Genomic DNA, 23,007 nt, shown 5'->3' on the forward strand with positions numbered 1-23,007 from the left:
ATCCAGCTTCAGTTAACCCGATGTTCGAAGCCGGGATTTTCCTGTTCCTCGAAGGTGGATTCAGTCTCGTTAACTCAAGCCAGACTTGCGACTCCGGCTAAATGCGCGCGGCCGCTTCAGGCGAAAAGCCAGCACGTATCGATGGCAGAGATCCTGATTCTCTAACGGCATTGATTGATTAATTGATTTAAAACTTTATTGACAGATTGCAATACGGCTCAATCGCCTCGCCGACAAGTTAAATGCGTTATCTATAGGCTAATTTTAAGTCCCTCATTACCTCAATCAATCAGATTATATTTCTTTAAACTTGCCTGCTGGATTGAATAATCAAATGAGATCTTGCTAGCGAAAATAATTAGTTAAACTTATACAGAATTACGATACGGCTCTCTTACCCATTGATTGATGTATAGTCGATCTTTAACTTATCTCCAATGTGGTCTAACGGGTTGTTGTTTTGACTATCACGCAGACGACCGGGGTTCGAGACCCTAGTCTTTTCCTTCTTTTTGCAATATAGGAATAATTCAATTTGGTGCACGTTGAGAGCTGGTATAATGCAGATCGTAGACTGTGGGAATAGTTTCAGGAAACGGGCTGTCACTTCTTTGCGGGGGCGTGGCGATGGTTCAGGCTAACTTGAACTTAAACTCTGCTTTCGACCAGGCTCAAACTTTTGGATCTGTTGTCATGGTGATTTGGAAAATCCACGTACGGGGAACCGGAAAGTCCGGCTAACTCAGTTATCCAGTTAAAGTTATCCGGCTAACTCAGTTATCCAGGTACAAGGAACGGGGCCCTGTTCTGTCTAAATGTTTAAATGTTGAGCGATTTGCAGTGTCAAATTTCCCACGGAATAATAAAAGTATTTCTATTCTATTCTATCCTCTCATTCAAACAGTGAATCAGTGACATGAATGGTGGATGATGACCTGGGGACAACATGCTACTTAAATAGTGGACATGGTGGATGATGACCTGGGGACAGACAACATGCTACTTAAATAGTTATTGGCCCACGCAGGGTGACAAAGTGTTCCAGTTCAACAGCCTTGTTGAGTCTCCATGTCCACATACCCGCTGGCACGCGGTTCATGGACACAAATGACATCACTGTCGGTGACGTCAAATACGGCTCCTCTGCTTCCAAGTACCTCGTGCTCCTACCCACCTCAAACACTATTTCATACAATCTCCTTGGATCTGTGAAACAGGTTTTTACAGTTTCCTTTAGTAATACATAGTAATGTGTGACTGGGAGACTTGTGTGACCTGGAGACTTGTGTGACTAGGAGACTTGTGTGACTGGGAGACTTGTGTGACCTGGAGACTTGTGTGACTGGGAGACTTGTGTGACTGGGAGACATGTGTGACTTGGAGACTTGTGTGACTATGAGACTTGTGTGACTAGGAGACTTGTGTGACTTGTGTGACCTGGAGACTTGTGTGACTGGGAGACTTGTGACTGGGAGACTTGTGACTGGGAGACTTGTGTGACTGGGAGACTTGTGTGACCTGGAGACTTGTGTGACTGGGAGACTTGTGTGACTGGGAGACTTGTGTGACTGGGAGACTTGTGACTGGGAGACTTGTGTGACTGGGAGACTTGTGACTGGGAGACTTGTGTGACTATGAGACTTGTGTGACTGGGAGACGTATGTGACTAGGAGACTTGTGTGACTGGGAGACTTGTGTGACTGGGAGACTTGTGACTGGGAGACTTGTGTGACCTGGAGACTTGTGTGACTATGAGACTTGTGTGACTGGGAGACTTGTGTGACTGGGAGACTTATGTGACTAGGAGACTTGTGTGACTGGGAGACTTGTGTGACTGGGAGACTTGTGTGACCTGGAGACTTGTGTGACCTGGAGACTTGTGTGACTAGGATACTTGTGTGACTGGGAGACTTGTGTGACTGGGAGACTTGTGTGACTGGGAGACTTGTGTGACTGGGAGACTTATGTGACTAGGAGACTTGTGTGACTGGGATACTTGTGACTGGGAGACTTGTGTGACCTGGAGACTTGTGTGACTATGATACTTGTGTGACTGGGAGACTTGTGTGACTGGGAGACTTATGTGACTGGGAGACTTGTGTGACCTGGAGACTTGTGTGACTGGGAGACTTGTGTGACTGGGAGACTTGTGTGACCTGGAGACTTGTGTGACTGGGAGACTTGTGTGACTGGGAGACTTGTGTGACCTGGAGACTTGTGTGACCTGGAGACTTGTGTGACTAGGATACTTGTGTGACTGGGAGACTTGTGTGACTGGGAGACTTGTGTGACTATGAGACTTGTGTGACTAGGAGACTTGTGTGACCTGGAGACTTGTGTGACTGGGAGACTTGTGTGACCTGGAGACTTGTGTGACTAGGATACTTGTGTGACTATGAGACTTGTGTGACTGGGAGACTTATGTGACTAGGAGACTTGTGTGACTGGGAGACTTGTGTGACTGGGAGACTTGTGTGACTGGGAGACTTGTGACTGGGAGACTTGTGTGACTGGGAGACTTGTGTGACTAGGATACTTGTGTGACTGGGAGACTTGTGTGACTGGGAGACTTGTGTGACTGGGAGACTTGTGACTGGGAGACTTGTGTGACTAGGATACTTGTGTGACTAGGATACTTGTGTGACTGGGAGACTTGTGACTGGGAGACTTGTGTGACTTGTAGACTTGTGTGACCTGGAGACTTGTGTGACTATGAGACATGTGTGACTAGGAGACTTGTGTGACTGGGAGACTTGTGACTGGGAGACTTGTGTGACTGGGAGACTTGTGTGACCTGGAGACTTGTGTGACTGGGAGACTTGTGACTGGGAGACTTGTGTGACTGGGAGACTTGTGTGACCTGGAGACTTGTGTGACTGGGAGACTTGTGTGTCTGGGAGACTTGTGTGACTGGGAGACTTGTCACTGGGAGACTTGTGTGTCTGGGAGACTTGTGTGACTGGGAGACTTGTAAGTAAGTAAGTATTTTTTACAAATGTTTTTTATTTTCCCTTTTTTAACATGAAACAAGACAAACAATACAGTAACAGTAATAATCAATGATAAATCACAGGACAATAACAGAAATAATAATAACAATAATGACAGTCCAGTAATTAAATCAGAATCAATGTAGATTAAAAGACATAAAAATAATAAATACAATACATGGGCTCTTGCTCGCTCTCCCCCCCCCCCCCCCCTCCCTCAGGACCCCCACTTGGACTATACATCCACTACTTCATTTAACATCAGAAAATTACAAATTTATATGCATTTACATTTACATTTACATTTAGTCATTTAGCTGACGCTTTTATCCAAAGCGACTTACAAGTTCTGTACGACAAGCCATCAGGAAGGGCACAACTCTATCAGCTGAGCAACAATGTTCATCAAAGTGTTGAGTGCTACAGTGTAGGTTAGTTTATTAGGACAAGTGCATGACAGTACGGTTAGTTAGGGTTAGATTTTTTTTTTTTTTTTTTTTTTTTTTTAATTCAGATAATGGTTGAAGAAGTGCGTCTTTAGTCGACGGCGAAAGATTGGACGTGATTCGGCTGTCCTAACTGGGGTGGGTAGTTCATTCCACCATTGTGGGGCAAGGACTGAGAATAGGCGACTTCTCTTTGATGACCCTCCCGGAGCTTGGATAGGAGTAGGTCTGAGGCGGCCAGAAGATGCAGAGCGTAGGGGTCTTGAGGGTGTGTAGTTAGAGACCATTGACCGGAGGTAGGCGGGAGCGGTTCCCTTTGCCGCACGGTATGCTAGGTCGAGGGCCTTGAAGCGGATTCGTGCAGCAATGGGGAGCCAGTGCAGGTCCCTAAGAAGTGGGGTGACATGGGCCGACTTCGGTAGGTTTGAGATCAGGCGGGCCGCTGCGTTCTGAATGAGTTGAAGAGGCTTAGTGGCAGTGGCCGGGAGGCCAGCGAGCAGTGCATTGCAGTAGTCGAGGCGGGAGATGACTGTTGATTGGACGAGGAGTTGGGTGGCTTCTTTTGTCAGGAAGGGGCGTATCCTTCTGACGTTGCTCAGGAGGAATCGGCAGGTTCTGGTCGTCGCTGCGTTCCTTTATCTTCTCCACCACAGCTACCCAGACTGCTATGCTGGCTTCATTAACACCTCAAATTCATGCAGTGGATATCTCTAGATAAATCACATCGAGATAGGTAAGAACCCATACCTTCCAGCACATTTTATCCGGTTGAATCCAGCGTGACGCTATCAACTTTTTGGCAGCCGTAAGACCCGCCAAAATGAGTCTCTTTACATGTACAGAGGTCGATAACTGAGAAACATCATTCAACAACAATACAGAAGGCAGTGTAGGTATGGTCAGAGACAAAAATTCTGATAATTGAGTGGTGACATTTTCCCAGAAAGTCTTGACAGGAGGGCATTCCCAATACATATGCATATATGTACCAATAGCATCGTTTGAACACAAGGAGCATCGAGAGTCCGGTCTGAGACCCATTAGGTGCAATCGTCTAGGGGTCAGATAAATCCTATGAACAAAATTATGATTAATCTGTTGGTGATCTGGGTTGCGTGATGATAGCCGAACATTTTCCCAGACTGCATCCCAATCAAAATCTACTTCCAGGTTTGGGATATCCTTCCTCCAAACCGAGTCTAGGGGAAGGACCTTATATGAGGACGTAAGTAAGTGGCGATAAAAGTCAGAGACGAAGCCTCTCGACGTCTCCTTGTCATAAAAGAATTTGTGAAATCTGTGGTGCTCAAGTGGAATATCTAATGGGACTCTGTGAGCCCTCAAAGCTGCTCTTATTTGTAGATAGAAGAGATAAGTGGAACTGGTGAGGTTAAATTTGTTGAATATATCTCGATAACTGCGGAGACCATGGTCATCGAAGATATCCCCCAATGTGTGTATGCCTTTCTTTTCCCATCCAGGATATCTGATAGGGTGTTGTGCAATAAGGATTAAATTGTTGCCTGTGCCATTTATGGTGGTTGGTACACTTTTTCTGTGTGTCACGCCATATCCGGATCACATGTGTAATAAGAGGGCCAAATCTCAAGTTGCATTGTTTAATTGATAAGTTGGTGTACACTATATCCTGCAGTCTATGTGGTGCCACTATGTTCTCCTCTAATGGTCTCCAGGATACCGATGCTTGAGAATCAAACCAGGTGATCAGTGGTCTTAAAGAGAACGATTTAAAGTAATAGTTGAAGTCTGGAAAGGCTAAACCCCCGTCGGTTTCATTTCTCTGTGCAGTGGATCTTTTTAATCGTGGACGTTTGTTGTTCCAAATAAATGTATATGCAGCGGAGTGTAGTTTTTGCCGGTAACCAACGGGTGGGGGTAACGGCAACATCGAGCTGAAGAAGTAAATTCTGGGCAAAACATTCATCTTAACTATGTAATGAGTTTTTTAATTTTGACCACCTGCCGAAGTCATTTGTGATCCTGTCTAGCAATCCGGAGTAATTATACTTCACCGTTTGGCTTATAGTAGGGAATATTTCAACTCCAAGACATCTAAAGTGTTCTACCATGGGTATATTTGCTGGGAGGGTGGTAGCCTTCGCAGTCACATTGAGTGGAAGGAAGGCCGATTTTGGCCAGTTTATCTTAAATCTCAATAGATTGCCAAAATCATTTATTACTTTGAGAAGATGAGGTAGGGAGGTGGCAGGGTTTTGCATGAACAAGATTACATCGTCTGCATATAAGCTAATGTGATGCTGTGTGCCCTTAATTGAGATCGGTGCTATGGACTGGGATTGTCTTATGTACTGTGCTAAAGGTTCTAGGGATAGAGCAAATAGTCCGGGACTAAGAGGACAACCCTGTCTGGATGAGCACGACACAGGGAAGAGTGGAGAGCAGAATTTACCTGTTAAAATCATGGCAGATGGATCTGTATTTAGCACTTTGATCATATGAATGAACCCATCACCTAACCCCATCCTTCTAAGTACTGTCCATAAATAAGACCATTCCAACCTGTCAAAGGCTTTCATCGCGTCTAAGGATAATACAGCCGTAGGAAGCGCGGCATCCTTGCTGGCATCTATCACATGCAGTAACCGTCTAATATTATCCGTGATCAGGCGGCCTCTTATGAAGCCTGTCTGATCAGGGTGAACTAAAGATGTCATATGCTTTTGAAGTCGGATGGCTAGTACCTTAGCGTACAGCTTGAGATCGGTTCCAAGGAGGCTTAAGGGTCTATAACTGCCGCATTCGGTAGGGTCCTTATCTTTCTTAAGTAGGACAGATATGAGTGCCATATTGACATCCCTGGAGAAGTTTCCCTCTTTGACTGAGTGTAAAATCATATCAAGTAATAGGGGTCCAATTACATCCCAGCATGAGAGGTACAGTTCGGGTGGAATGCCGTCCCAGCCAGGGGCTTTACCACTTTGCAAGTCAGAAATAGCCTCCCTAAGTTCCTCTAGTGTAATAGGTGCATCTAACCGTTTAGCGTCTTCCTCTGAGAGTTGAGGTAAGTTAATTTGATCAAGGAATTTCTCCAGTTTATTATGATCGAAGATCACTTCTGACTCGTATAGGTTAGAGTAAAACGTACGAAAAGTTGGTAACCATTCCCTGTTGGTCCTTGATGGCAGGGATATCCGCAAATTGTTCACTGGATCGTATCTTCATAGCTAGTAGGTGACTAGGTTTAGAGCCATGAAAGTAATAATGTTGTCTTGTTCTGTGTATTTGAAATTCAGATTGTTGTTTTAAGATGGAGTTAATCTCCTTTTTCAACATTTTAATTTGAGACTCCAGCCGACACGAGTAGTTGCGTTGTAAAGAGGAGAACAACGAAGAGTGAAGCACTTCCAGTTCTACCAATTTGGAGAGACGTTTCTTGCAGAGGTTGGAGGCAAAGATAGTAGTTTACCTTTATGGAACCTTTACCGAGTTCCATAAAGTTCTGGGGTCTTGTACCGAACCCGCATTAAACTGCAGGTATTCAATGAGTTTATCTTTAAATTGCAGATTGAATTCATGTGTCGAGTTAAAGCGCCATCTTGGGGCTCGGGATGTCATTCTACTGAATGAGCCCTTTAGGAGTAAATAATTGTGGTCTGACAGTGCAATGGGCCCCAATTCAACGTCAAAGCTATCAAATAGTCTAGGGGATGGAAAAACATAATCTATTCTAGAAAATGTCCTGTGTCTTGCTGAGAAAAAGGAAAACTCTCGCGCTGTTGGATTGAGCGATCGCCACAAATAATTTACTCCTGTGTCCTTGGACCAGGCCTGTAGTGCCGTAGAGGCCTGTCTCTGGTCATAGGTTGTGGTGAGACTAGATTTATCAATCAAGGGATCCCAGATGGCATTAAAATCCGCACCAATTATAAATGAATATTCAGGGATCTAGCATCGCTCTAGTGAGTGAAGCGTAGAAGTTAGCGTCATAAACATTAGGGGCATAAGCCGCTACCAAAGCAATTTTCCTGTTAAAGTCATCTATCTTGGCAATAGTTACTCGACCATCTGCATCAGACCACACGTCCAACAATTTAATATTCAACTTCCGTTTCACTACTATAGCTACACCACAGGATTTGGTGCCAAAGGAGGAGTAGCTTATGTTTTGATATACTTTATCCGCCAGCTTTACATTGTCAGCCAATAAAAGATGCGTTTCACTTAAAAGAGCCACATCAACCTGTTGTCTTTTCATCCATGTTAAAACACTTGTGAGTTTATGATGAATATTAAGACCCCCAGTATTCCAAATCAAGATATTTAAATTAGCCATAGTCTAAACAGGTTGCAGTATGCCTGAGTGTAATTCGTCTGGAGAAGCATTTCATAATAGATATATATATCCAACTGTTAAGGTCCTGTTGAGATCCGAGCTTGAGCATAAAAACAAACATATAAAACAAAAAAACATATAATCCCCTATTCCCACCCCCCTCCCACCCTTTAAAATACTTATCAAGTATCCCCATATCGAGCATATCAACCATACCAACCCTATGCAAATTGCCATAGGGTCTAAACCTCTCAAATCTACCATAAGTAGATTATTTCTCTCAGTGGCTGCTGGCCACACTCCCTTAAAATAATAATAAATAATAAAAAGATATAAAATGCCTCAAAAAGTAGAGTACATTCACTTAAACCTTATAGGAACATGGCTAAGTTTAAACAAGAAGAAGAAAGAGTCAAAAGAAAAAAGCCTAGAATAGGAATTATTGCAAAAGAAATTATTGCAAAAGAAAGGGGTGGTGGTTATAATACGTGTGCAGTGTGTCCACCAGGCCAGGGGAGGGCGATGTTCAGCTGTGAAGTCTGTTGTTTCCTATGATTTATAGAGTAGAAGAGGTTACAAAATATTCCAGAATATTCCAGCATTGTCATAGTGTAATTAGACCGCCGTGTCAGAAGAGGCGCTGTACAACAGTTCGTCTTAATTTTTTTTTATCGACTAGTAGGTCAACAGCATATGAACCAGATCAGGGGTCAGCAACCTTTTTGACATGGAGTGCCTGTTTGAAATATAGTTGTAACTAGTGTGCCTCAACAATATTCCATGCATCGTAATTATTTTCTCATAATCAGGTATTTTTTATGATAATTTTTACATTATTACATCATTATTGTTATTGTTATTATTAACAATATTATTATGATGGTTGTATCAACCCTAAATCAATGCAGACAAACAGCTGCATACAGTGCGACAATTTCACTCACATTTGCCCATTCATTTTTGGACACATCACACACCGGTGTGTGTACTGTACGTGTGCTGTCATAGCTCCATCTACAGGCCTAATGGAGAACACCAGGATGTGAATGGAGGGTGAATGTGAGGTATATCGTGTAAATAAGTTTTGATTGCTCGCAAGACTACACTGTAAAAAAAAAAGTGACTGTGCATTAAGGTTTTCAGTTTTCAATCCATAATAAGCTAACAGAAAAATAAGTACACAACCACATTATTTCAACCTAATAAAACTATGTTTATTGTCATTGTTTTAAGAACACAAGTTGACTTGGTAATACTCACATTTTGAGTAAAAAAAATTGCTTTTAACATGTGCAATGTTCAATGAAATAGAAAAATAAATAATAAAATGTGTTGATTAATCCCACTGGTCAAAATGGTGACCGTAATAATGTTTTTGTTATAAGGCTCTGCAAATGTTACTGAATGATGTAGCAATGTATTTCCAGCTAAATTGAAATAATAAACAAATAAAGGGTCTCAATTAAATATGTGGTAGTAAAAAGAACCTGTGGGAGGATTTCAACAAGATGCGACAACAGTGCAAAATATTTCACTATAATATTTCAAAAAAATAAAAATAAAAAATTATAATTTTTTACTGCTGCCCCCTGTGCCTATGCAAATGCCCCCGCGTGCCTATGCAGGCACGCGTGCCTAGGGTTGCCTACCCCTGAACCAGATGATGACATATGCCGTATGTGTGGTTAGCAGAAAGTATCTAGAGGTCACAGAACATTCCAGCGTAGTAAAAGTGCAATTAGACCATCGTGTCAGGAGAGGGCGCTGTGCAACAGTTTCTCTGTCATTTTAGCATCTTCTCTGTGTAGTTCCAATTTTAGTATGTCTAGCCGGAGTTTCTAGCAGTGGAGGCTGCTGACCAAATTTTTAGGTGAAGCACAAATTATTATATTATATTATATATTAAATTATATTTTTAAAACATCCCCCACTGTGTGTCAGTGGTCAGTGGACACAGATGAAAACATATTAACATTAGGTGACAGCGCACCTGACCAGATGAAATCATATTAGGTGACAGCGCACCTGACCAGATGAAATCATATTAGGTGACAGCGCACCTGACCAGATCAAAACATATTAGGTGACAGCGCACCTGATCAGATCAAAACATTTTAGGTGACAGCGCACCTGACCAGATCAAAACATATTAAGTGAAGGTGACAAGGAAGCCACAGACTCATACCCCCCCGACACTCAACTAACCGCCTCGGACAGTCCTTCATACCAGTGGCCATCAGGCTCCACAACAGTGGGCAGCAACTGCTGCCAGACATCGACCTAGAACTAATAGGAACCCAAGTAGGACAATAACACTACCTTATGCATACTGCACCTTATGTGGATACTGTATACTGTGATACTGTGAATAATGAATAATGTATATTTCAGTTAGTTAGATAGTAAATTATAACACTACCTTATGCATACTGCACCTTATGTGACACTGTGAAAATATATTTCAGTTAGTTAGATAGTAAATTATATTGACCTATTTGTTTACACTGCTTGTGTTGTTTTCACTACCTGTACCCCCCCCCCCCCTTCCCCCATGCTGCTATGATGCCTGAATTTCCCCAAGGGGATCAATAAAGGAATATCTTATCTTATCTTAAAAGGAAAGATGAAATTCCCTACCTGGGTTCCATCCTATAGAGGCAAATCATTCCTGTGACAAAATGGGATCCAATGTAATAAAACTAAGTCAACCAACTAACTAGATTCCTGTACCGGATCTCCTCTCTGGTAAACAAGAATACCTTGAAGACTCTAACAGGAGCACTCATTCAAGGGTACTACGACTATGCTTGCACCTCATGGTACCAAAGCACCTCAAAGGCACTAAAAACAAGATTACAAACATCACAAAACAAACTGGTCAGACTACTGCTTGACCTTACTCCTAAAACCCACCTCACCCCTGCCCACTTTGACAACCTAGGATGGCTTAGAGTAGACGACAGAGTACAGCAACTTGCAATGGGCCTGGTCTACAAGATACACTACACCACTAAGATACCCATGTGCATGTCGAAATACTTCCCAAAGGTCAGTGAATACCACGACCACAACACCAGAGGGAGTTCCACAAATCATGTTCAACCCAGATAAAATAATTTAAAAAGTAAAAAAAAAAAAAAATTAATAAAAAAAAATAGTCATAACTTAGAAATGAGATTGCATAGGTCTATGAATCGATATCGCGATTCTGTTTTGATTAATTGCCCAGCCCTACAGTGTGTACAGTAAGTTAGCTTGGTGATTATCATTGTGATGTAGGCTAAGCTGGCTAGCTACTGTTAGCATACAAGCTTTTACAAACACTGTAGCCTACTTACTTTTTCATCCACAACGTTTTTTCTGATCCAGATGCATAAGTCCACTTCTTCATGTTGCTCAGTTGCTGGTTTATACTTCGGTCCTAATGTTGGCGCAAAGTTTAATTTAGCCTGACTTGACTTGTTATAGCTGTACAGCTTACTTCTACTAAACAACAACTAAACTACTACCTTGCTCTTTCAAACAGTCAAAACGGGTCCATCTGCAGGGTCAGAGGTTAGGTTTAGCTCTGGCCAATCTCAAGTTTCTCAAGTTTCTTTATTAGTTGTCATACAGAAGTACAGAATACTTTTATACAAAATGCTTCTTTCTGTTACATTTTGTATAAAAGTATTCTGTACTTCTGTATGACAACTAATAAAGAAACTTGAGAAACTTGAGATTGGCCAGAGCTAAACCTAACCTGCAGATGGACCCGTTTTGACTTTGCAATGCAGCAATCTCTGATTGGATTTGCAAGGCTGCCAATCATATTCAACCTCCGTGTATTGGATGTCAAGGGCTGTCAATCATTCAATCCTCCATTCAATGGCAAGAGTTTAACTGCACAGACCGTGCTTAGACGAAGTTAATAGCCTATTTCGATTGGCTGTTATTTATTATTTATATAACATTGGGTCAACCTGCGAAGTATTCTGCACGAATATTACTGCAGTCATTACTGCAGTGCAGGCCCGCTCAGAGCTGTCAATTTTGGCCATTTTTGAAAAAAATAAAATTCACTGGCATTTTTTTACAGAGGAAAACTTTTCGAATAAAAAAATATAAAATAATAATAATTAAAAAAATATTTTTTTTATAAATAAAATAAATGTATATATATGTAAATTAATAATAATTATGAATTATGAGTGAATTTGTGTTTCACGTGTTGTCATAGAGAAACCTCCACTGGTTTCTAGTATGTCCACAACAAGTGAATAGTAGATGATGAGGCTGGTGGTGGACGCCACTATATTCCAAGTGAGTGGCTGGTGGAACGTGTCTGAAACGTTAATGGACTTGAAGTCCAATAAAAATATGTACACACACAAAGAATACAGCAAAAAAATAAAAATTCACGGACACACGGAGGTATTAAGCCAAGTCATGGCTCGACGTAAATGACATGCATAAAAGTCATAGATCATTTAAACAGAGCTAACGTTTATCTCCCCAGCCTTAGTGGACGTTCAATGGTTATCAAAATAAAACCGACCAAACCCCCCTTATATCAGATGTAGCAAAACATTTAAATAAAGTATCTAGGCGATATCCAGCGTCACATAGTTAACCTATTTATAAAAACAAAGTTATCGAAATTATATGACGCCACTTGGCGTTTAAGCCATAACAAAGTGTTAACTGCACAAAAACAGTATACTGTAGCCTATAACGTGGTGTCCTCTTGGTTCTTCAAGAAGGTTGTGGCATCCTTAGGCGAGGGAATATGTACTGTATCCTCGCTCCGTCTTTGGTAATGAACAGCTTCGCAGGGTACTGGAGAGACGGTTTGAAACCTAGATTGTAGAGTGAGGCCATGACGGCCTTGTAGCGGGAACACTGCTCCACGACTTCGGGGCAGTAATCTTCATAGATTTGGACTGTGTTCCCTCCGTATACCAGTTTACCCCTCCTCTTCCGTGCCAGATGATTTCCAAAAAAATTAAAAAATGTTAATCCAATTTTTTTATTTTATTTTTTTAATGCAGTCAGGCCACTGAACTTAGAAGCAGGCCAGGACAGTGTTTCTAGTTGCAGCAGCACAATAGTTAGATAACCTAGGTGGGGAACAACCAGGAGATCACTGCAACTCACACAAGTTGAGAACGATAGGTTATGTAGATAACCTAGTTATATTAGTATAGGCTAAGCGTCCCGCTCTGAGCCTTACGAGATACTCATATCTCCTGTGATACCTAATGTATCTCCCACGAACAAAAACACATGCACCCCACCTGTATGGGGCCCCGCCCCTTATGGTGGCCACCGCCCATATAACCATGACCCTGGTCATGAAACACCCTTCCTCGCCAAAACCCGTCCCAGGAAAAGATCCCTCAAGAGGGAACTCAGGGCGCGCAGAGCGGGACGCTTAGCCTATACTAATATAACTAGGTTATCTACATAACCTATCGTTATATATCGTATAGCATCGCGTCCCGCTCTGAGCCTTACGAGATAATGGGGAAGAGCGGGCGCGAGACCCGACAGATGTACCCCCTGAGGACCCGTAAGCCCACATCAAGGGGTGCGGGGAGCCCTGTCACCCCATCCTTCCTAACGAAGGGGGGGCGCAGTCAACTCCACCTGAATGCGAACAAGAGGGAGCCAGAACCCCTTGAACACACCGTACAGGCGGAACCACGTGTGACTCAACACACTGCGGCCCATACCCATACACTCCTGCTACCCGACCAAAGGACGGGAAGCAGGAAAGGCCACAGACCCCAGAACCGCCTGGGAGACAGAACCCCCGGTCATGTCCATGAGGAAAAACCTTACAAAGGAGCCCGGGGAGGACCATGAAGCTGCAGCACAGATGGCCTCCACCGAGGCCCCACCCAGGAGAGCGGCAGAGGCAGCCACCCCACGAGTGGAGTGCGCCCTGACGCCCCCAGGGGGATCCTGCCCAGCCAGCGTGTAGCAGAGGGTAACACCCTCGCACAACCAATGGGACAGGCGCTGCTCCGACAGTGCCTTACCAGCACGAGCCCCACCGTAACAGACAAAAAGCTGGTCGGTAACCCTGAAATCCTGAGTACGGCTGAGGTAAATCCCCAAGCACGGACTGGACATGACAGGTGAAGGCCCGCATCTAACTCACCAGTGTGAGGAGGAGGACGAAACGCCTGAACCACAATATCCCGGGAGCGGAAGGAACTCCGGATATTCTCAGGCACGAAAGCAGGATTAGGTCGCAGAGTGACACCGCAATCGGTCCGAAAAGACAGGCACTCTGGATGTACCGAGAGAGCACAGAGCTCACCTACGCGTTTAGCGGAAGTGACAGCCAGAAGGAACGCGGTCCTGAAGGACAGCTGTCCCAACGGCGCCCGCTCGAGCGGCTCAAACGGGGCCAAGGACAACCGACCGAGGACCAATTGAAGATCCCAAGTCGGAGCCAAGGAGCGTTGCACCGGCTTACCGCGTCGAGCGCCAAGCAGGAAACGCTTCACAAGAGGGTGGCTGAACAAGACATCCCCTCAAACCCCTCATGATAGGAGGATATAGCTGCTGCATATACCCTCACCGTCGAAGCCGACAGTCTATCAAGGAGAGACTGGAGGTAACTAAGGACAGCAACCAGGGGGCAGGAGACTGAGTCCAGGCCCCCCGCCTTACACCACACTTGGAACATACGTCATCTGCCCGCGTAAGCGCGACAGTGGAGGGAGCATGTGCAGTCCAGATGGTAACACCATCAGGATCAAGAACCTGCGCCCCTCAACGTACCCGTCCCAACAACTGACCTAACAGATGTATGGGGAAGAATCCCTGGCGGCACGGCATCGGTCCCAGACCTGCCTGGCCATGTCCAGACGCAATCCTCACCCGTCAGGATGAGGGCCGCCCCGCGACAGTACACCTGCACCCACATTCTCCCTGCCGGGGATGTGGGGAGCCCTTAGGCCGCGCAGATGGAGGACGCCCATAGCCAGCCGCCCGCCGCCTGGTGCAGACAGGGGGAGCGTACTCCTCCCTGTCTGTCGATACACGACACTGACGTCGTATCGTCCGTCCTGATCAACACCATTTGTGGACCAGAAGGACCGCTTTCAACACCAACACATTGAACGTAGCGCAGACCGGGCAGCATGGTTTGCCAGCTGCCCCCTACTGCGTTGGCCCGACGCATCACCAGCGAGGGAGGCGTCGGTGAAAACGCGACGTGAGACAGCGCCGTAACCGTCCTAGGACGGAACCTCCCGAGCGTGTTGACAACACGCTCCGAGATGGATGCCCATAGCCCTCCAACCGTTGACTGGGAAGAGGAATACTCTACATCCAGTGTACAGCAACCCCAGGCTGGTAGAGACCTGCCTGGTACGAGACCTGACGATCCACCTTGACCGCGAAGGACCAGAACGTCACCAGGGCAGAACACTCCGTAACCCCGGATGACGCAGAGGCCCCAGTGCGGCCTCCACGCACTTGGTGAAGATGCGGGGAGCCAGAGAAAACCGAACGGCAGCCTCTGGTACTCATACGCTAACCCTGCAAAGGAAGCGTAGGTAAGCCCTAGGATGGAAGATCGGGGATGCGCATACGCATCCTACAGGTCTATGGAGGAGAACCAGACCCCCACCTGACAGTGTTCAACAGGTAGGAGACGATCCAAAAAATGCTGAACCTTCCCATGGGACAGGTCCAGCCTGGGTCTTACACCCCTCCCTCCCGACTTCTCGGGCAGAGAACACCGGGAGGAGAACGCCACGACGATGGCTTGCTTCGTCCACAGAGATTGGATCTCGTCGACCAGAGCTGTCCCTGCTGGAGACCCCGACAACAGGGTCTGTACCAAACCTGAAAACGGGTGGGGTTGTGTAAACACAAGTCCCCGCCTCACCATTCTCTCCATCTACCTCGACATATGGTACTGCCGTAGTCATATGTGACGACACTCCCAACGCACCCGCCGTCACGTGGCGCAGGTCCGCCAGGAACTGTAGATAGTTGGCCCGGTCCCCCCCGCTGTGCGAAGACAACCCTGGAATCGTGCGAGGAGCGCGTTCCGTGTCGGAACACCTGACCCTGACACCACCCACGAGGCAATCGCACCCAAGGGGGAACCCCGACAGAAAAAGGGCCTGTCTGATACGGGGGGCTTCCGATCAAAAAAGCCCCCCCACTGAACACCCCTCCAGAACATGCTGAAGGAGTCGTTCTGCAGCCGGACATGCAAGGTGTAAGGCCCCCATGGGTTCCTACACACCGTAGCCCTGCAGTGATATCACTACCACCCCAAACCATGTGAGCTGCGACCACTTGCCAATATTCCAGGAGTGGGAGCACCAACATGATACCTGGCCTGGCGAAGGCGAGGCCGGGGAAGCCCGCACTGTGTGCCTCAAAAGGTTTCGAGCCCCCCTGCTGACAACACTTAAGTTGACAGACGTAACACCAGGCTCAACCAACACAGTTCAAGGTGTGGGAGCCGCTTGACAGCACAACATTCTCACGGACAGACCCAGGCTCAGCCATCAACTGGGTGTCAGCCCCTGTCTCCATGAGAAGCGAAGAATGGGGCCGCATACGCTTCAATGAAGGTTCGCGGCCCGCAGCCAAAGGAGAACGCTCAGAGCCCCGCTTCTGGGGATACCAGAGAGAGGATTGAACGGGGAGCGGGCTGCTCGCGGCAAAATGACGACGGAGTGGTTTACCAACACCGAAATCACCCAAAATGGCCGATCCCTCGGCCGCCAAGACTGTCGGCCTCGCGATACCCTGTCGATTCTCCAACCAGGGCACCACTGGCGGGGGAAACATGGCCGCCTGTCGAGGGCCCCGTCATCGCCGCTGACGAGGCCGTGCTCTCTCTTCTTCTGGCTGCGCGGTGTGAGGCGGTGTAGGGCCTAGGACAATACCGCCCGCGCTCCAGCAGAAGACCAAAATCCCCTGCGGAGAGGGGAACCCTGAGCGGTTATAGCTTGCGGCTGGGTCAAAGCTAATAACGTCAACATCCTCGACGGAGTGGTTTACCAACACCGTGCGCGATGTGTCGACGTCGGCCGGCCCTCAAGGCCCCTCCACCAGACACCATTTCTGTAATAGAAAAAACACCAATTCGAACACAGTTCTAATCGTTGCCAATTCCATACCGTGGCGGTACAAGCCTTAACAGCCCACCAGCCACTCGCCAGGCCGACCCATGGTATCGGCCGGGCGGGGCATTGTTTCAATATATCAAAAACAAAGGACTGACGTTAACATGGAGCACCAGTGGTGATTGCAAACAGCACCCTCCACTGTGGTGTGGACCATGAAAAGGTTAAATGAATAAAAGAGCTAAACCACAAAAACTGTAGAATGAGCAAACCCATACACACAAAGTTTAAGGGGAGACGGACCAGACCCGTCTTCATTCAAAATATTCACAACAGAACACCAGCCCTAGTTTAGCCCATTTACCAAAAAAGGTAAACAAAGCCCCCCCCCCGCACTACTCCCCCAGTATACCGATTGACCGTCAGTATGAATGGTTTGAGAGGAGAGAAAGCTGTAGCAAGACAGACCTTCTCATAGCAGAGTGACAAAATGAAACAATAGCCCCCTACACAGGGCCGCCCCAGGAGATGGGGGGCCTCGCGTCTAAAAACGCACAGGGCCTCACATTTCTCCCAAGCGGCCCTGCCCTTATACTACTGCAGCCTAACGCCAGGCAATGTGGAACCCAAGACAACAATTGCCTGTGCACAGACACGCAACATGTTTACCATGTCGGCTGGACCCATAGCCCCACTACCCGACGCCAACCCAGATGGGAACACCGTTCAACAAACCCCGCCGGAACACAAGGTAATACCTGGCTAGAACCTAGCCACGACCTACCCCGTTGTCAACCCATTTACCCGAAAAAGGTAAATAGAACTCAAAACCCCACAACAGCTACCGACTGACCTTCATTGATGAACCGGGCAAGAGGCGGGAGAGTGACAACATCTCACGGCGGAGACATTAAAACAGCATAGCAATTAGCAGTAGTGATAGCATGCGGCAGTAGCGATAGCATGTTAGCATAGCTTTAGATGTTTTAGCAGCACGCCCAAGACAGCTTGGAAACCGTTCCCTGCAGAGAACGTTCACCAAACCATCCTGCCCCTGGCGCCAACACACAACAAGGTTGTGTTAACAACACAAACCAGCATTACTAACACTAATACCCATGCCTGAAGACACAGGGCCTACCTGAGTACAAGCTGGCCCGACAGCCAGCCTTGTACAGCTGAACCTCGATGTGCAGTCATCAACGAGGAACATCACAGGCCCGTCGTGTCGCCGAAAACATGCGTCGAAGATGCCAGGGGCCAGCAACCTCCGGTAAGCTTCCAACATTATTAATCTTCCTTAATCTTTTCATTCCGCTAGCTCGTATGGTGCACGCATCCAACACGCTGGGACGAAAATAGAGGAAGGGTGTTTCATGACCAGGGTCATGGTTATATGGGCGGTGGCCACCATAAGGGGCGGGGCCCCATACAGGTGGGGTGCATGTGTTTTTGTTCGTGGGAGATACATTAGGTATCACAGGAGATATGAGTATCTCGTAAGGCTCAGAGCGGGACGCGATGCTATACGATATATAACTATCTCTCTCTCTCTCACACACAAACACAAAAGGAGCCACATGTGATTGGTGGAGGCGGGACCCTTACAAAAACATGTTGTTGCTAATCATTGACACATGCTAGCCTGTAATAATCCCCCCCAGATAAATCTACTTTGCATTTGATATATTGCAAATATGCCATCACACACACTGGCATTTAAAGGGTTAGAATTATAAAATTAATATGTGGTGTTATGATCAGGGCTGAAGTTCAATAAAAGATTGTATTATTTTCAATCTGACATTACAAAAAAACTGAAAACTGGCTTGTTTTCTTCTGTGCCATTGTGGTTCTTTCAGTCAATATAGTTAGTTGGAAACCTAAGGTGATGTATACATACAGGTTTAACCGAGTTGAGAGTATAAAAAGAGGCTTTTAAAGTAAAATATAAAAAAGGGGAGTAGCAGTTTAGCAGAATGCAACCTCACATCCTCGAACCGGAACCGGAACCCAGTAAGTATTTATTTATAAAGCACCTTTCATACATGTCATGCAGCTCAAAGTGCTGTACACAAACATACGCATATGTAAAGCATCACATTAATAAGACAACAGTAATAAAAGTACGGCAATAGGCAAAGCACAGTAAAATAACATTTCAGTAAAAGATCAATACATAAAATTAAAAACACATAATAATAAAAACATTTCAATAAGATACTCGCTTTCCCTAAGGCATGGTACACTATTTGTAAGCTAGGTACGTTTTTAATTTTCCTTTAAAAATGTGTATGGAGCTGGCGTTCCTGATGTGTGTTGGTAGCGTGTTCAATAGTTTTGGGGCATAGTTGGCAAATGCCATACTTCCGATCCTCTTTTGGTTTCTGGGTGTGTCTAATAAACCTGTAGTGGATGACTGTAGCGTTCTTGAGGGCAGATAACTAGGGAATTTGCTATGTATTTTGGGCCTTGCTCATTAAGAGCTTTATATGTCAGGAAATCAATTCTATGAGTTATTGGCAGCCAGTGCAGAGTGGCTAGGACTGGAGTGATATGTTCTCTTCTCTTTGTACGAGTTAGTAATCGAGCTGCAGAGTTTTGGATAAGCTGAAGCTTCCCAATGAAGACCAGTGAACAGTGCATTACAATAGTTAAGCCGGCTTGAGATAAAAGCATGAATCAGTGTCTCTGCATCCTTTTTATTTACGAATGGTCTTACTTTCGCTATGTTTCTTAGGTGAAAGAATGACGTTTTCATGGCCTTATTAATATGGGACTTAAAGGTCAGGTCTGAGTCCAAGATGACACCTAGGCTTGTAACCTCAGTCTTTACATAGGATGACAGACTCCCCAGGTTTCCACACAGCACTTCCCTTTTCGCTTTTGGGCCCATCAATAGGATTTCGGTCTTGCTTTCGTTTAATTTTAGAAAGTTATTGTTCATCCACTTATTTATTGCTAAAAGACAGTTTGTAATGGACTGTATGGCTGTAGTGTTATTTGGTTCTGCGGAGATATATAGTTGTGTATCATCAGCATAACTATGGAAGCATACATTGTGGTCTCTAATGATGTCCCCGAGGGGCAGCATATATAGTGAGAAGAGTAATGGACCAAGGCAGCTTCCTTGTGCAACTCCAAAGTTGCTGTCATGTTTCTCGGATACAATGTCTCCAAGCTTAACATAGAACTTTCTCCCCTTAATGTATGTTCTGAGCCAATTTAGTTTGCGCGACTAGGAGACTCTGGGAGACTTGTGTGACTGGGAGACTTGTGTGACTGGGAGACATGTGTGACTAGGAGACTCTGGGAGACTAGGATACTCTGGGAGACTTGTGTGACTGGGAGACTTGTGTGACTAGGAGACTTCTGGTGGATCCTGCTGGACGTCACTCACTTCACCATAATTGATAAATGACAGCATGAAAAAAAATTATTGTTGACTCGGGTAAATGTATGACCCACTTCCAGTGATGAAGCTAAGCTAGGCTAACGGTCCAGGCGTTCCCTAAGCCCAATGCATGCAGAGAGACAAAAAAGGTATGTATCTTCTTGTCTAACTCCAGGGAAGATGTTAAATAAGCTAATTTCCCAAAATGTTGGAGTGTTCCTTTAAGTAAAAACAAAACCATACGTTAATGTGGAAGCTCAGACATTTCAAGCATCAACAATATAACTCTCGGAAGGAATGGTTTTGCTCCTGGAAATAACATTAATAAAGTTTTATTTTAACATTTTACATCATTTTATATTTTACATACAAAGACATGTCAATACCTACTCAGCGTTTTGTGTGTGTGGCTAAACGTGCCACACTGCACTCCAGTGGGCTCAGCGATAGGCTGCTCACATTCATGACATCACACATCCAACTCAGATATCAGGAAGTACAGAGAAGCTCTCCCTCTCCAGGGGAGGAACGAGGGGGAAAAACTAATCTGGTGACAACATCTGCACAAATAACAATCCAAAATCATGGCTCCAAAAATAGTTAATCATTACCAAAAAAATTATGTTTTTGAGCGGAGGGGATCTTTAAGATGGGTTCTGGTCTCCTGTTATTTAGACCCTAACAAAAGCCTACGAACATGGGTTCTAATCCCTTATCATTAGCTGTAACTGTAACCGCACGGCGTGTGGGTTCTAAGTCCTCCTATCGGAGCACCCTGATCAGGTCCAGGCCGATCCGACCTCTCTGTGCGTCCACGTTCAGGACGCGGACCTCCACCCGCTCCCCGGGACCCAGGGCCAGGCTGCGGCGGCGCTGGTCGGGGGGCAGCTTGTTCAGGGTGATCTTGCTCTTGTGGATGAGACCCGAGCGGCCCACGCCGATGTCCACGAAGGCCCCGAACAGCGTGGTGTTGTCCACCCTGCCGGTCAGCACGGCCCCCACCCGCAGGTCACTCATGGACACAATGGTGCGCTTGAAGTCAGCCTGCTCAAAGTCTGGAAGGAGATGAGAGAGAGAGATATATTTAGTATGTATAGTGATATAACACATACATATACATTCATGTGACATAACTGTAGAGCATACACATTCTGGAAAAAAAAGATATATATATCACCTAATTTTGCAATACAGGGTTGAGGTGTTATACATTAATATACAATTAAACACGCACAAACGCACATCTAAAATAAGAAGCAACGGTTGTGTGATAGTAAAGGGTTAACCTTCTGTCGTGTGGCAGTGAAAGGGTTAACCGGCTGTCGTGTGGGAGTGAAAGGATTAACCTTCTGTGTATTGTCGCAGTGAAAGGGTTAACCGTTTGGTAGTGCGGCGGTGAAAGGGTTAAGTCCAAAGCACACGGGGGGCGAGCGACCCCACAACACCGTTCAGGTAATATAGTAAGCTATACGTTCACTACCACCGATTGGCCTGAAGATGTCCTCAGAGATCTACGATAGCCTACTATTGGCGCTTTTCCACTGCATGGTACCTACTCTACTCTACTCTACTCTACTCTACTCTACTCTACTCTACTCTACTCTACTCTACTCGCTTTAGGTACCTGGTACTTCGTTCCTTTTCCACTGCAGGTACTAAAATAAAGTACTCAGTTTGTCTCCGTGTGGGGAGGCGGGGCTGCTGGTGTACAGCTGAGAGCTCCATAGCTCTGTGAGAGCTCCAGCATAGCTATGTGAGCTAGTAGGCACAAGCCAGAGTAAAACACAGTTTTCAATCAATCAATCAATAACAACATTAACGAGACTCTCGTTGTGTCTATTCTGCTAACGCTAACGTTACCTCTCGTCTCATTGTGTCTATTCTACAAGCGTTAACGTTAGCTAGGCTGTCTATGCTAACGTTAACGTTAGCATTAGGCTAACAAGCTGTAACGTTACCAGTCGCGTCTATTTGCTAACGTTAGCATTAGGTAATAACCGGTTTAAAATGGATGGTGATTACCTCACGTTGTGTCTATTCTACTAGCATTAACGTTACTCATACAAACAATCAATAGCGAGTTATATTGATCACGCTATGTACGATAGCCATGCTAAAACGCTAGCACAAAATTAGCACAACATAAGCTTAAGCCTTAACAAGTCAGCGATCTTTTTGCGAGACTAAACTCTCCGCTCGGTGGCAAATTGTGTTGATGTCGGTTTTGTTTAATCAATAAATGAGGCAGAATACACAGTGACTGTATCGTTTGTTTATTGAACTTGTGCCTGCTGCCATATATATCTATAGAACTATAGATATCTATGCCTGCTGCAACCATAATGAAATCCTATGCGAGACATTAAAGATGGCGGCTTTCTGTTTTCGTTCAGACTCTCCAAGGAGTGACGCGTCTCTCTTCTGACCAATCAGTGGTCTGCAGTTTTTCACGTGACTTTTGTGGTACCAGTTCTACTCGCTTGGCTCGCGCATAGAACCTCGACAGAGCAGGGACTAAAAAAGTACCCAGAAAGTACCCAAAAAGTACCTGGTACCAGGTACTTTGGTAATGGAAAACCGAAAATACAGAGTAGAGTAGAGTAGAGTAGAGTAGGTACCATGCAGTGGAAAAGCGCCATATGGCCACTGCTATGACAGCAGCATTAATAACTCATTGACTGCCAATAACGAGTATATTCGTGCACACTTTTTGTGAGAGAGGTGGCAATATTGATCGGTGTGTAGCGAACGATTGGAGATCATCATGAAGAGGACA

The 23,007-nt window shown here is 45.5% G+C and overlaps 1 protein-coding gene across 2 annotated transcripts in view; it reads right to left on the bottom strand.

Annotated features, from left to right (window-relative positions):
* Window positions 1–20,643: 20,643 nt before the first annotated feature.
* srbd1 (S1 RNA binding domain 1) overlaps window positions 20,644–23,007 on the bottom strand; it is a 139,744-nt gene continuing 137,380 nt past the window's right edge. For both annotated transcript variants that reach the window (XM_084321713.1, XM_084321712.1), the window contains exon 7: window positions 20,644–21,286. In XM_084321713.1, coding sequence (XP_084177839.1) covers window positions 20,994–21,286 — 293 coding nt within the window. In that variant the 3' untranslated portion in view covers window positions 20,644–20,993. The remainder of the gene's footprint in view (window positions 21,287–23,007) is intronic.

This window comes from Notolepis coatsorum, assembly GCF_963971535.1.
Source record: "Notolepis coatsorum genome assembly, chromosome: 9".
In the NCBI taxonomy this organism is placed as follows: domain Eukaryota; kingdom Metazoa; phylum Chordata; class Actinopteri; order Aulopiformes; family Paralepididae; genus Notolepis; species Notolepis coatsorum.